Below are 14,598 nucleotides of genomic sequence, written 5' to 3'. Positions count from 1 at the left end.
AAGGTACCTTGCAGAACGCTGGGCTTGAACAAGATTAATTAGAGATTCACTCCCTTATATGAATAGTAATGATTGCCATATATCCATATTTCCAGATAGGCCTGCTCCATTAGGTGTGAGAAGCACATTTAAAATTGAATTATGAATTTTATTTGCTTCATCCAAAGAATTTAAGATCTCCATGGCAAGCAAAACAGGATTTTTAACCAGTGCAGTTAGATTATTTCCTTCTAACTTATTTATTTCCTTTAATATAGATATTTGGGATTTTTCTTAACCACACTTAAACATGCTATTTTTCTGGTTGATTTTTCCCAGAGAAATAAAGAATAAATATGGAGATGGAAACTCCCCTGAGGTCTGATGTTATTAAATTTCCTGTGTTCTCCTCTGTTTGCTAATAATATCAAATGGAAGGTACCTGACCTACTTCACTCTCGGTTTACAGCTACCAGGTGTCCCTAATACTTTAAGACTGTATTTGCAATCAAAGACAAATTGGATTATTATATTCCCCAAACTTCAATTTGAAATAAAATATGCAAGACAATTATTAGTTCAAGTATGTTGAGTAACATGAGGAGTATAAAGGATTAAAATAAATATGACATCTAATTTCTCAGCACGTAGGATTTCTGAAACTAGGTCATGATCCTGTGAAAATGAGAAGACAAGAACATTCTGTTTTACAAAGGCTTTCCATACATTATATAATTTGGAGTTAGTACATTCCAGAGGCTCTTTATTCTTTGCTTATCTGTACTGACTACTTAGTAAGCTTCAAACCCTGGGCTTTTGTCATTTCAGAGTTCTTATGTAGTTTGCTGTAAACAACATTTAACACAAGTACAATTCCTTATAACTGACATAGCATACCCATATACCATATGACCATCCCAAAGAGTGCAGTAGAATAATTGCCCCCTTTTAAAAATGTAGAAATGTTGTGACTCAGAGTTTAAATCACTTGCCTGAAATTACACAGCAAATGGAACTTGAACCCAGATGCTCATATGCTTTCCAAGAACCTTCACTATCTTACTTTTTGTAATCCTCTTAAGGAATAGAGACTCTTATCTCACTCAATACCTGCAGTAGTTGGTATGTGGGCATCTATGGGCAGACACAACTATTATAGGACAGATTTCAAATGTCTTGGGGAAAAAAATCTAAATTTAAATAAAAATATGTCATTGAGGCTTATGAAATTTGGAGTCCAAAGAAAAATAAAATATAGTTAAGTGACATTATAATGAGTATAAAAACTGATTTTACTTTCAAAATTCTAATGACCATGTCTTTAAATGTATATACAAATTTTAATTATCTTGCATATGCTTTATTTACATATGTGTGGTATGTTTAACATTTTCCCTCTAGACAACTCCATAAAGAAATTTAAAAGTTTAAGTGATGAAAAATCGGGTGAAGAATATTCCAAAATCCAGGAAAGAAAAATATATACACAAATTCTGCTTGGGAAATGTAAGATTAAGGTCATGACACAGTGAGGCTATTCCTGCTTCTCTGGCTTGCCACAGATCCTTCCATTTGCCCTTATGGATGTCTATAATGCTTTTCCTCCAGGGATCCCAATGGCTCTCACACTCACTGCCCTCAGGTCTTCATTTGAATGTCACTATTTGAGACCTTCCCTAGCCACTGTATTTAAAAGTGTAACCCTCTTCCTCTTATTTTACTACATAGTATATATGCATAGCATTTACACTACTGTGATAGACCCTATGTAGTAAAAAAATCAAAAAGATTTTGATCCGTTCTGTCAACTGTACCTAGAAAAGTGGCAGGTAACGAGTTGGTGTTCAGTGAGTACTTTTATTTTTATACAAAGAAAGCATAGAAGAAAGGGAAGGGAGGGAGAGAAGAGGGGAAGGAGAAAAACAGGAAAATTAAGAGTGGGAGGGAGGCAGGCTGAAAGGTATGGAAAGAACAGCATTTTGTATATTATCTTTGTGAGAAAGTACCATTGGTAGCGTCAACGGTTAATTTCTGCTGTTAATTAATATACCTGGTGCTTACGACTAATAAATCTAAAGAAAAAAAAAAACTTCAGGAGAGAAGAAAATAGAAAAATGAAGGAAGGTTCATGAGAATCAGAAAGATAAACAACCGTCCGGAGCTGTTTGCATAATTTACTTGATCCTCATAGGAATGTGTGAGGCAAGGAAATTTGAGGATTACCCAAGGATACAGAGAAATTAAGCTGGTCTAACACCCAACACCCGAGGAGCCTCAGGACAGGGAGATAATGAGAAATGGGGGAGGTTCTAAACAGGTTTCTAATGCTTAATCCTAGGCTTTTTGAAGTTTTCTGCAGACAAAGAAGAAAATGAGGAATGAAGGAGGGAAAGGAAATCATGCGCGGCTTCAAAATGTTTGCCAGGTATTTTTCAGCAGTACCGTAATTCATCCAAGTAAAGGCACTTTGGTTTATATTTGAAGACTGATTTACTCATTGTCTAAATCCATATTTAGACAAGTTTATTTGCAGTGAAGCACTAGCATTCATATTAATACCACCATTACACTTTTAAGAAATTTATCCAAAAAGACTCATCTTGTATGAGACTATTATCTATAGTAAGTATATTTACCTTAGCCTGGCATGTGCGGTGGGACAGAAACCATTTACTAACAAGAATAAATGGGGTATCTGGAGACATTAATAAGAGAATATTTTAGAGACTTACCTAGAACTTTGCTGTAGTATGCATTCCATTCTCCCCAGTAGGACTGAAATATGTAGTCTTGCAGAGGATAAGAGATAGTATTTTTAACCCTCTCACCAAAGGTCATCTGGTCAGTGAGCTCTGACAAAGCTGCGGGTACATAGGAGGCAGGTGCTGGGATTTTCCCACAATGTCTCTCAACTGTGGAGGCTGGAGAGAACCTCAATGTGTATACAAATGGAATTCCTAATTTCAGAGCAACCAGATCCCCACAGATAGTTACTGGATCTGCAACTAACACATCAAAACTACCTTTCTGAAGTCTTGCCATTAACTTGGGATTGTTTAATACTCCATCACAGATTTGTATATTGATTCGAAAAAAAGTATCTAGAAGATTTCCTAGTTCCTTATAGAAAGTCCAGAGTGTGAGAGGAGTTGGTCTGTGGTCCATCCACAGCATTATCATATGTTCAATTAAGGAATCTATATTGCTGTTCGTATAGGAGACAGGTATCACCTCAAAATTCACGGGAGAATCAGGATTAGAGTTGATTAATAGAGTTGTTGATGAAGCCAGTACAGTCACATTGTGATTTCTTTGAATCAGCTCTTCTAGAATGATCTCAATATTTAACCAATGACTACCATCCGTTGGCCAAATTAGCACATTTCCACTTAGAACAATTTGAGTCAAAGTCAAATTGAAAACCAGCAGCTGGACAAACTTCTTAGGCATGGTGATATCCATTATGAAAACCATCCTACTGTAGATCTTTTAAGATAAAAAGAAATTTTCAAAGTTTATTTAGGTAGATTATTTTTTCAAATAAATGATGTTTAATGTGATGGGTATACTCATTCATAAGTCACTTGATCTATAGATTAAAAGGAAACTAATATAATTCAAACCATTATGTGCAATAATATTATTATTCTAACAACAGAAGTAAATCAAGTCCTATTTGAAAGCAAAAGAAGTCAAGTTATGAGCCTGGTGTCTATGTACTCTGTCTGTGATAATAATTATAAATTATATATAATTATATATGTACAATTATATATAATATATATAAATTATAAATAATTATAAAATGTGCCTTTAATTTATCTTTCCTAAAATTATGTTAAACAAAAAATTATAGCAGTTGTTACTGCTAAAACCACTGTCTCAAAACTTTTAGTAACTTTAAGTTAGATATCTTATTACAAGGCATTTTTTTAAAAGATTTTATTTATTTATTTGAGACAGACCACAAGTAGGCAGAGAGACAGGCAGAGAGAGAGGGAAAGCAGGCTCCCTGCTGAGCAGAGAGCCCGACGTGGGGCTGGATCCCAGGACCCTGAGATCATGACCTGAGCTGAAGGCAGAGGCTTAACCCACTGAGCCACACAGGCGCCCCTCAAGGCATTTTTATATACATTGTCTAATTCAGTCCTTTCCAGAGCTTTGTGCATCATACATTACTTGCTATATTTCATAGATATTGAAATTAATATTGAGTTGCATATCCAAAAACATTTTACAAAGTAGGGCAACTGAGACTATTATCATAACATCATCTGAGAATTGCTAGATTTTCACGGTCTTATGCCTGTTTTAGAAGCTTTGGCAATGCACAATGACAAGCATTATTATTACTTCCCCATGGCTTGTATTTAGGAAGAAAAACTAAAAACAACCTTCACTTAGAAGAGATTTTCTCAAAGAATACAAGATATTTTCAATTAATTGGATTATAGAACAAATTTTACACATTTGTCAGAGGAGAGTTTTCTTTTCTGATAAAGCATATTAATAATCATCTCCTCTTTGCAGGGAATTTTTCATTTTCTTTCATATGATATTTTCATATGCAAATCAAGAAGATAGAGTCTAGCACCACAAGAAGTCACACACTTTTTCATTCAGAGCTGTGTAGTAGCTTAAATTAGGTGGACACTAGAGTTCCAATTGCCCCAGATTCAAAAACTATTCTTTTACAAGCCTTGTGACTCTGGAATATTATCTGGCCCCTTTCAGCCTTGGTTTTTTCATGCAAAAATGAGAGATAGTGATGTTATATTACTTTGTGGATTAGCAGTAATATCTGCAAAGTTGCTTTGTAAACTGCTCAGTTCAAAGCAAAAGTTTAGTAATGTAGTTTAATAAATTTGCCTGAAGATTGATCAGTAAACCAACAGGTTAGCTACAGAATGACCAGTTAGACACATCTATAATGATATCTGTCTGTTGAGATTTTTAGTAAATGCCAAACTCTATAAGGGCAACCATATACTGATGCTATTTTAAAAGTTAAGGAATTCAAAGAAGCTAAGAGTTGCCATTAAAAGGAGAAAATAAGAACAAATACTGTAATTAAAAGGACAGAAACCACAAGTTAAATGTCTCCTTTTCCTGTAAGCATTTCAATGTGCTAGAATTTAACTATGCTAATTAATTTCTCATTGTCTCTTGGACTGGGAGGTCATCCCAAAGGCCATAAAGATGTCCCAAAGATGTCTTGGAAACCATCTTTCATACTATTTTTGAAAATTTATAATCAACTCCTTAGTAAGCTTAGAGTTTTAGCTTCACATTAGAGCTTCAACTTTTTTTTAGTTCCTTGAATGCATTTAGTTAATGCATTCTTGAAAGCTTAAAAGTCGATGTACTTTCTCTTCCCCTTTGTTTTATTGCATATTAACCGAGTATCTTTTTAGAATCTTCTTTTAGCTCAGGGTCTCGCATCAAATGCTTCACCACTTTCTTCATTGTATCCTCAGGCAAGTTTCTCAGCCTCCTTATTACAAAATAATAGAGAATGCTGGTGCCTGTTTCTTGTAGATGTGAGGACTGAATGAAAAAAAAAAAAACAACTCTAATTTGTGTACATTATTTGGAACATCATCCATGCTCAATAAACATTAACTATATATGATAAAGTAAGGACAGACTCTTTAAAAACTACCAATTTAAACAGATCTTATCACTTAGATGCACTTCCTTTCTTCTGCTTCTCAGATAATGGTCCTCTGCGGTACCTGAGTTTTGGTGCAGGTATTCCTAAACACCACAAGTTCCTCTTGTGTCAGTCATGCTCAATCTTGAGGCACATCAAAAATGATATGTTATGGGATGTCTGGGTGGCTCAGTTGGTGCCTTCAGCTCAGGTCATGATCCTAGGGTCTAAGGATCGAGTCCCGCGTCCAGCTCCTCGCTCTGCAGGGAGCCTGCTTCTCCCTCTGCCTGCTCTGCCTGCTTTCCCCCCTGCTTGTGCTCTCTCTCTTTCTCTGAAATAAATAAATAAGTAAACTCTTTTAAAAAAATGATATGTTACTAACAATGTTTTCAGTACCAAGGTTCACAAGTGACTTATTTTAAGAAATATACACACTGAAAATTCAAAATTATTTTCATAAAAATTATCACCTCCATTCCCTTTCATTGAGTTGCAGCGAAGAGTGACAGTGCCCTTGAAACTGTGCATGTCCCATAGCAAATTCCTTCTTGGATGGCATGCTTATGGCTGTCATCCCACTCATGGGTCATTATGAAAAAAAGGATGCTACCAGAGGTCCTTGGAAAGATTCTAACCAAACAAAATTAATTTACATCCAAAAATAGAGGAAGAAAGGAAGGAAGAGAAGATAGAGGAGCAAGAAAAAGACTGGGAAGAAAGAAGGGGAAAAATGTCCTAAACTAACATGTAGTACTCTTTAGGTAAAGAACCCCAATACATTTTTCTCTCCTTTAAAATGACTACTGGAAATCAAGCACTTTGGGGATATACACATTCACATTTGTTTCATTTCTAGCACTTTATTTTATGTTAATTACCTTTGATCAGTGTTTAGTTCATGTAAAGATCTGAACATTACAGTCATAATTTTTTGAAGATGTGTTGTTTTTTTCTATTTAATATATTTATGGGAAAGTCTGTTATTATAGACAGCGTTAATTCTTAGAGAGTAATCATCTGACTATTCAGGTATAATAATACATTATGTATTCATATAAATCTAACATATAAAGATCATTCACACAAAAAAGCTATTTGTTTCTATACTGGCCGAAGGACAAAACTGTTGATAGCAATAGGTAATGTTTATGGATTATAAATATTTTTACTAGCACTAAAATGCTACATTATTTTTTTTCTTAAATGTTTCCCCAATTTGGTGGGTTTTTTTGTTGTTAATATGTATATGAAAACAAAATTTACCTGCTTCAACTTTAAATAAATATATTTGAAATCTGTAGAAGCCTTTTCTTACTTTCAGTTAAACACAGCATCTTAAATTCTATTACGAACAGATACCTATCGTCAGGCAACTCGCCCCAGGCAACAGTCAAATGGAAACTTTTGCCTAAAGAAACAACAAGTTTCCTAGTGATAACAAACCAATTAAACTCCAGTTAGCAAACTTAATATAAATAAGAAATAAAACAGCAGACTTCAAAAGCTAAATCTAGGAAGATGAAAAGTAACTGAGAATGTTTAAACCTAAAATATTCTGAATAATGGACTTACACCCGTAATTTTAAGAAAAGAGAGAAAATTTTTCTAGCAGTTTTGGTATCTGGATTTCATCTGAAAATATTTTCTCCTACTAGTCACTATATAATTTTATTTTAGCAATTGATATTTCACAACCTCAATAATCTCATCTGTGATAGTTTTCTCTTCACAAATTCATTGCAAAAATTAAGAGATATAACATGTCTAGTGCACAGGAAAAAATCAACAAATACTGTTATTGCTATCATGATTTTGAACCATGAATTTGAACCAAATACCCAAATGCTGAAATAAAAGAAATAATTTAGACATTATAATATCTGATTCCTAGCAATTAGCAGAGATTAAAGACTCATTCTCAGATTATTGCATTTCACTGCAGAAAAGTAATCTTACAGAAAGCTGTCCTACTTATTTACTCAGGTGTGACAATTTGAGACCTGAGTGGATAAAGGTTCATTGCAATGACTTTGTTTAGAGCATTTAAAAAAAAAAAATCAAGTTATACATTGGAAAGAAGTGATTTTTAAAAGTTGGTTCCATTTATCATTCTCATTTATCATTCTACATGTACAAAAGCTTGCACGAAAATGGATCACTCTGTCACTTCAGTACTTTTGTTTCTTACCTGGTCTTTTGAATATGAGTGTTCATTGAGTCTTCATGTCCCTGACATCAATAAGAATATCGTTCATAAAACAAACTTAAATAGTCATTTTAAGTCAAAAGAGTGTAATTTGATTAGAAACATGATATTATCAAAATCAGAGGGTAAGAAGATTTTTAGAAACTTCATTACATTCCCATGAACAAATTGTTAAGAAAGATTAGTCTCATGTCTTATGACTGGGAAAAATTGTATGGTTTCATTACCAGTATTCACTTACAAGCACAAAACAATGGAACATGATTCTGAGACTGCCAGCATGAGGAAGTTTTATCTGGGGTATAATGTCACTAATATGAATAAGAAGCACTGTGATCATGATAATTATTATTCCAAGATTGAGGACAAGTCGTTGATAAAAACATAAGTAATGAGATAAAAATGTAAACCTATATCGTGACTAAGATGTTACGTATACGCTCCTCTATTTCATTAACAGAGATGCTGCACATATTCAGATATCTTTGTTTATTACACCTATGAGCAGATTAGAGAGTTTTTGCAGATCCTGACAGCTTCATAAAATTGCCATTTCTTCATCATTTTTCTTCATTTTTAGAGATCCAGTTTTAGCCCTAGAATATTGACCATTCACTTCTACCTTTGTAAGCTAGTTTATAATCAATGTAGTAGCTATGCTTATTTTCTCTGAATAACAGAACAGTTCAGTTTTCATTTATATCCCAGGAGGTAAACATAAATTTTTGAATTTGGGGACAAGTACTTAGCATACCCAGAGAAGATGATGAGCCAATTATAATTAACGCTTCTTTTTTTAAAATGTTTTATTTACTTATTTGACAGAGAGATCACAGGCAGGCAGAGAGGCAGACAGACAGAGAGGGGGAAGCTGGCTCCCTGCGGAGCAGAGAGCCCGACATGGGACTGGATGCCAGGACCCTGAGATCATGACCTGAGCCAAAGTCAGAGGCTTAACCCACTGAGCCACCCAGGCGCCCCACAATTAATGCTTCTTTTAATAATCCTTGCCAAAGAAGCCACACTTATATGGTCAACTAAGTCATTATAAAAAGCCTAGAACACACAATGGGGAAAGGACAGCCTCTTTAATAAGTGAAAAACTGGGCAGCTACATGCAGAAGAAGGAAATTGGATCACTTCCTTACACCACACACAAAGACAAACTGAAAATGATTTAAAGACTTGATCAATAAGACCTGAAACTTTAAGGTGGTCAGCTCCTTGACATCCGCCTTGGCGATGATTTTTTGGATTTGACACCAAAGATAACAAAAGAACAATAAGCAAGAGCAACTACATCAAACTGAAAAGCTTCTACATAGCAAAGAAAACCATCAACAAACGGAAAGGCAACCTGCCAAATGGGAGAAAATATTTACAAATCATACATCTTATAAGAGATTAATATCCAAAGTATATAAAAACTCATATAACTCAATAGCAGGAAAAAAAAAAAAGCTAGAGAACATGAATAGAGATTTTTCCAAAGAACAAACAAATGGCCAACAGGTACATGAATAGGGGTCAATACCACTCATCATTGGGGAAATGCAAATCAAAACCACCACAAGATATCATCTCACACCTGTTATTTATTGATTGACTTTTAAAAGTTTTTATTTAAATTCTAGTTATTTAACATATAATGTAATATTGGTTTCAGGAGTTGAATTCAGTGACTCATCACTTACATATAATACCCAGTGCTCATCACAATTTCCCTCCTTAATACCCATCACCCATTTAGCCCATCCCCTGCCCATTTCCTCTCCAGCAACCCTCAGTTTTTACTCTGTAGTTAAGAGTTTCTTATGGGTTGTTTCCTTCTCTTTTTTTCCTTTCCCCTATGTTCATTTGTTTTGTTTCTTAAATTCCACATATGAGTGAAATCATATGGCATTTGTTTCTCTGACTCACCTCATTTACCATGATACACTCTTAACTCCATCCATCCATGTTGATGTAAATGGCGATATTTTACTCCTTTTGATGGCTCAGTTATATATATATATATATATATATATATATATATATATATATATATATACATACACACACACACACAAACACACATGCAGACATTTGGGCTCTTTCCATAATTTGGCTATTGGTTATTGTTGATAATGCTGCTAAAACATCAGGGTGCATGTGACCTTTTGAATCAGTATTTTTGTACCCTTTGGATAAAACTCAGTAGTGCATTTGCTCGTCATAGGGTAGCTCTATTTTTAACATTTTGAGAAACCTCCATACTCTTTTCCAAAGTGGCTGTCTCATTTTCCATTACCACCAACAGTGTAAGAAAGTTCCCCTTTCCCTTCATCCCCACCAACATTTGTTGTTTCCTATGTTGTTAATGAACTCACACCTATTAGAATGGTTATAAGACAAGGTACAACAAGTATTGGCAAGGATGTGGAAACAGGGAAACCCTTGTGCACTATTGATAGGAGTATAAACTAACACAGACACTATGGAAAACAGTATAGAGATTCCTAAAAAAATTAAATTGAACCATCATATTATCCAGTAATTCTTTGATAGGAATTCTACTTCTAGACTATACCCAAAGAAAACAAAACCACTATTTCTAAGAGATAGCTATGTCCCCATGTTCATTACAGCATTATTTTTATCTACAATGGAGATTAAAATTATAAATTATAATAATTATTTATTCAAACATAAAAAAGAGAATCCTGCCATTTATGGTAATGTGGGTGGACCCCGAGGGCATTACGCTAAGTGAAATAAGTCAGAGAAAGACAAACAATGTATAATTTCATTTATATGTGGAATATGCAAAAAAAAAAAACAAACAAAACAAACAGCACCCCAACTCTGATACAGAGAACAGATTGGTGGTTGCTAGAGGTGGAGGGTAGGGGTGGGGGAAATGGATGAAGAAGGTCTAAAGGCACAAACTTCCAGTTACAACATAAATAAATCCTGGGGATTTAATAAATAGCTTGGTGACTATAGTTAACACTGTATTGTATATTCAAAAGTTGCTAAAAGAGTACCTCATAAAAGTTCTCACCACAAGGAAAGATAATGTAATTATGTCCGGTCACAAGTGTTAACTAGACTTACTGTGGTGATCATATGGTTATATATACATACATAGAATCATTATGTTTTACACCAGAAAATAATATATTATATACCAATTATAACCCCCCCCAAAGAAACCATCTTAATCTCTTCTTCATGCCTTTTAACATGTCCTAACCAATTAGCCATTAGCTTTTATTAATTTTTCATGATAAACAGCTAAAGCAAATTAAATGGTTTCTAGCTCCTAGATAGTATTATAAGATCCTTTTATATGTTAACTAATTTAGTCCTTATAGTAGCTCTGTTAGAGATGGGGTGAATAAATGCAGATGTAAAGAGAATTAATTGCTTCTCCATGGTCATACACTTGTAAGTGGAAATTCTTTATCAAGAGCCTGCGCTCCTGATTGCCTTACTATGGGAGTCTCGTCTGCATTATTTTTCTCCACTTACAAGCTACTTCACGAGTACATGCTCTTACCACATCTTTCCTGGAGTTATGTAGAAGCTTATAAGCTAACATCTTTTCACACCAGGTCCACATCTATCCAGATATTGTATGTAAGATGCAATCTAGTTATAGTACATCCCTTTTAACTGTTCTCAGTTGTTTAGTAGACAAAAACCAAAATGCTTAGCATGACATACAAGAGACTTTGAAAATACTTATTTGAATTAACCAGTTTTTGCAAGCCTGACATCTTCATTGTTCTTTCTCATGCCCCCCCCCACCTTGCACTTTGACCTTTATAAATAAAGAATCATCAGTAATACCCAGCACACATAATACTACTTTCAGATTCCACATTGGACAGTTTCTTTCTCCACCCTGGTTTTGCAGAAAGATTCATATTAACTCTTTAAATTTTTTCTTGTGTATCACCTCCACTCTAGTTCCTCAGAATGTCACTCTCTCCTATTATATTCTGCCCAACTCTTTTATACTCTCTGTTCTTTATACATATTTTCATTACCCACATTGTTCATACTGTAAATATTCCCTCTCTTGTATGACTTCTCTGCTTGACTGAAATTCTTGAAGTCAGGATCTTCATCTTAGTCCTTTTTATAACTTCCCTACCTAGGGGGCACCTAGTAAACAGTAGGAAATATATGAACAATGAAACAATGATCAGAGATTATCCATACTCATGTAAGTTTTTAAACACACACACACATACGTCTATATTAGTAATGGACTTATAGGAAGTCTAATCTCTTCCAGCTTTCTCTACTCACCACTGAAATTTCTAGGCAATTTCTATCATCAATGCAATATCTGAATGAGAATTCAGTCCTGTTTTAAAACTTGCTATATGTCATCCATGAAAGAACTTAGCTGGTATCTTTGAGTCCATAAAATTGGAAAACAACACACTATAGTTACAAAGCATATTGTTTTTTATCTTTCTTCCTGTTCTCAAATGTTACTAATAGATAGTTTATCAATATGTGGGATTGAAAAAAAAAAAAACTTCAGGGAAATTAAGAAGTGATACAAAACTCTGTTCAAATTTGGATATTAATTTTAAAAATCACATACCCAAAGCTTCACTATAGTAGGAATCCCATGATTTCCAAAGACTGTCAAACATGTAGTCCTGTAGATGGTAGGAGATGAAATTTCTTACTCTGTCAGTGAAAGACATCTGGTCGGAGAGTTCTGATAATATAGCAGGTACATAGGAAGGAGGGAATGGTACCTTCCCACAATGCTTTTCCACTGTTGAAGCTGGAGAAAACCTCAAGGAGAACATAAATGGAATTCCCAGTTTTAAAGCTACTATATCACCACAAGGAAATACCGGATCTGATATTAGGACCTCAAATTTGCTTTTCTTCAGCTTGTCCATCAGGTTTTGGTTTTTGAGAACACCATCACAGATTTCTCTAGACAGTATGTGAAAGTCCTTGAGGACTCTAGCAATCTCCTGATAGAATCTCCAAATGGTTGAAGGAGATGGCCTATTTTCCATCCATGTCAAGACAAAGTCCTTGATGATTCCTTCTATTCTTTCTTTGCCAAAGGGCACCTTATATATTTCAAACATCAGAGATGGTTTAGAGGCTGGTGAGATGAAAAGTGCACCAGAGGCAACTAAGACAGTCACGTTATGCTCTTTTTTAATCAATTCATCTATAATTATCTTAATGTTCAGCCAATGACTCCCTTCCATTGGCCAAATCAGAACATTGCCACCAAGAGTGATTCCTAAGAGACTAATCTTAAGAGAAAACAGCAGAATGTTCTTGTTTAACATGATGTATCTTGATGTAGAAGACTTGATGAAATGTGACATAAACGAATCTCTCTGCTTTTCAAGCAAAAAGAAAAGGAAAATTATTTTTCAGTTTTGATTCAGAACAATTGATACCCTTAAGAGCCTTCTCTTGACCAAATGATATTACCCATGGTAGCACCTATTTTATGATAATTACAGGCTTGGGGTAACATGTGTCTTACTTCTCCACCTGTTGCTTTAGCTTGGGTTATGATTCTCACTCTCTGATCGTTTTCTTAAACGTGAGCCTTCAAACCTTTCATTGCATCTCATAATTGTGAAATTCTTACTATTAAATTCCTTGAAGTCACTCTATATCTTAACTCTACATTTGGTCCTGGGTATTGAAATACCAGGTTAGGTCAGAACTTGCTCAGAAATGTAGACATACCAAGGCTATAGATTTTCCAATATTTAATGCATTTAGTACAATGTCATTAGCAACAATTAAATATTATTAGAGTAGTAATTTGTTCTTTTTTTAAAAAGATTTTATTTATTTATTTATGTATTTATTTATTGGAAAGAAAGAGAGACAGACAGAGGTAGTAAGAATGGGTACAGGGAGGAGAGGGAGAAGCATGTTCCTTACTGATCAGGGACCCCGGGATCAGGATCTGAGCTGAAGGGAGACTCTTTAACACACTGAGCCACCAGGTATCCCTGTAGTAACTGGTTCTTAATAGATAAGATTATTGCAAAAAAAATATTTACAAAAATGTGAAGTATTAGCAATTACAGAAAGTTTAATTTTTATTACTACTTTAATAATACATTTAAGAAAATATTTTTTTAATTTTTATTTTTTTAAACACTTTATTTATTTACTTATCTGACAGAGAGACACAGCAAGAGAGGAAACACAAGCAGAGGGAGTGGGAGAGGGAGAAGCAGGCTTCCTGTGAAGCAGGGAGCCCAATGTGGGGGCTCAATCCCAGGACCCTGAGATCATGACCTGAGCAAAAGGCAAACACTTAATCTACTGAGTCACCCAGGTACCCCATTTTTAGGAAAATATTTTGTATTAATAATCACTGAGAAAAAATTATAAATAAATGACTAAACTGTTTTGTAAGTATATATGTTAATGTTACTAATCAATAGGAGGTCTTTGAGGAGAATTGCTAATTCAACCTTTCTTCTGTGGAAAGTGCCGTTCAAAAGCCAGCTGGTCTGTGTGAGGAGCAACTATGAGATATTTAGACCAAACCTTTCATAATTTCTAGTATTAATTAAGCCCTTACTGTGTGTCAGACATTGTGCAAAGTGTGTTACATGTTAAGCTCATTTATTTCTCACTAAAAAAAAAAAAAAAAGATTCAATGAAATAGATCCTATATTCTCATATCAAAGAAGAAACCATTGCTCAAGGAAGTTTAGTAATTTGCCAAAGTCATATAGTAGAATAAGAAAAAAAA

At 34.4% G+C, this 14,598-nt stretch overlaps 1 protein-coding gene across 5 annotated transcripts in view; it reads right to left on the bottom strand.

Moving 5' to 3' along the window:
• LOC131823517 (UDP-glucuronosyltransferase 2A1) overlaps nucleotides 1–13,159 on the bottom strand; it is a 60,741-nt gene extending 47,582 nt beyond the window's left edge. For 2 of the 5 annotated variants that reach the window (XM_059159945.1, XM_059159955.1), the window contains exons 1-2: nucleotides 12,444–13,159; nucleotides 2,712–3,343 (exon numbers count right to left, since the gene is read on the bottom strand). In XM_059159945.1, coding sequence (XP_059015928.1) covers nucleotides 2,712–3,343; nucleotides 12,444–13,159 — 1,348 coding nt within the window. Of the gene's footprint in view, nucleotides 1–2,711; nucleotides 3,344–10,766; nucleotides 10,791–12,437 lie in introns of all 5 variants that reach the window. The other 3 variants (XM_059159972.1, XM_059159990.1, XM_059159981.1) reach the window with 2 other exon arrangements.
• Between the last annotated feature and the right edge of the window lie 1,439 nt (nucleotides 13,160–14,598).

Source organism: Mustela lutreola, chromosome 1 (genome assembly GCF_030435805.1).
Source record: "Mustela lutreola isolate mMusLut2 chromosome 1, mMusLut2.pri, whole genome shotgun sequence".
Lineage (NCBI taxonomy): Eukaryota > Metazoa > Chordata > Mammalia > Carnivora > Mustelidae > Mustela > Mustela lutreola.
The sequence above is the reverse complement of the archived record's forward strand: the minus strand, read 5'-3'. Positions and strand labels throughout refer to the sequence as shown.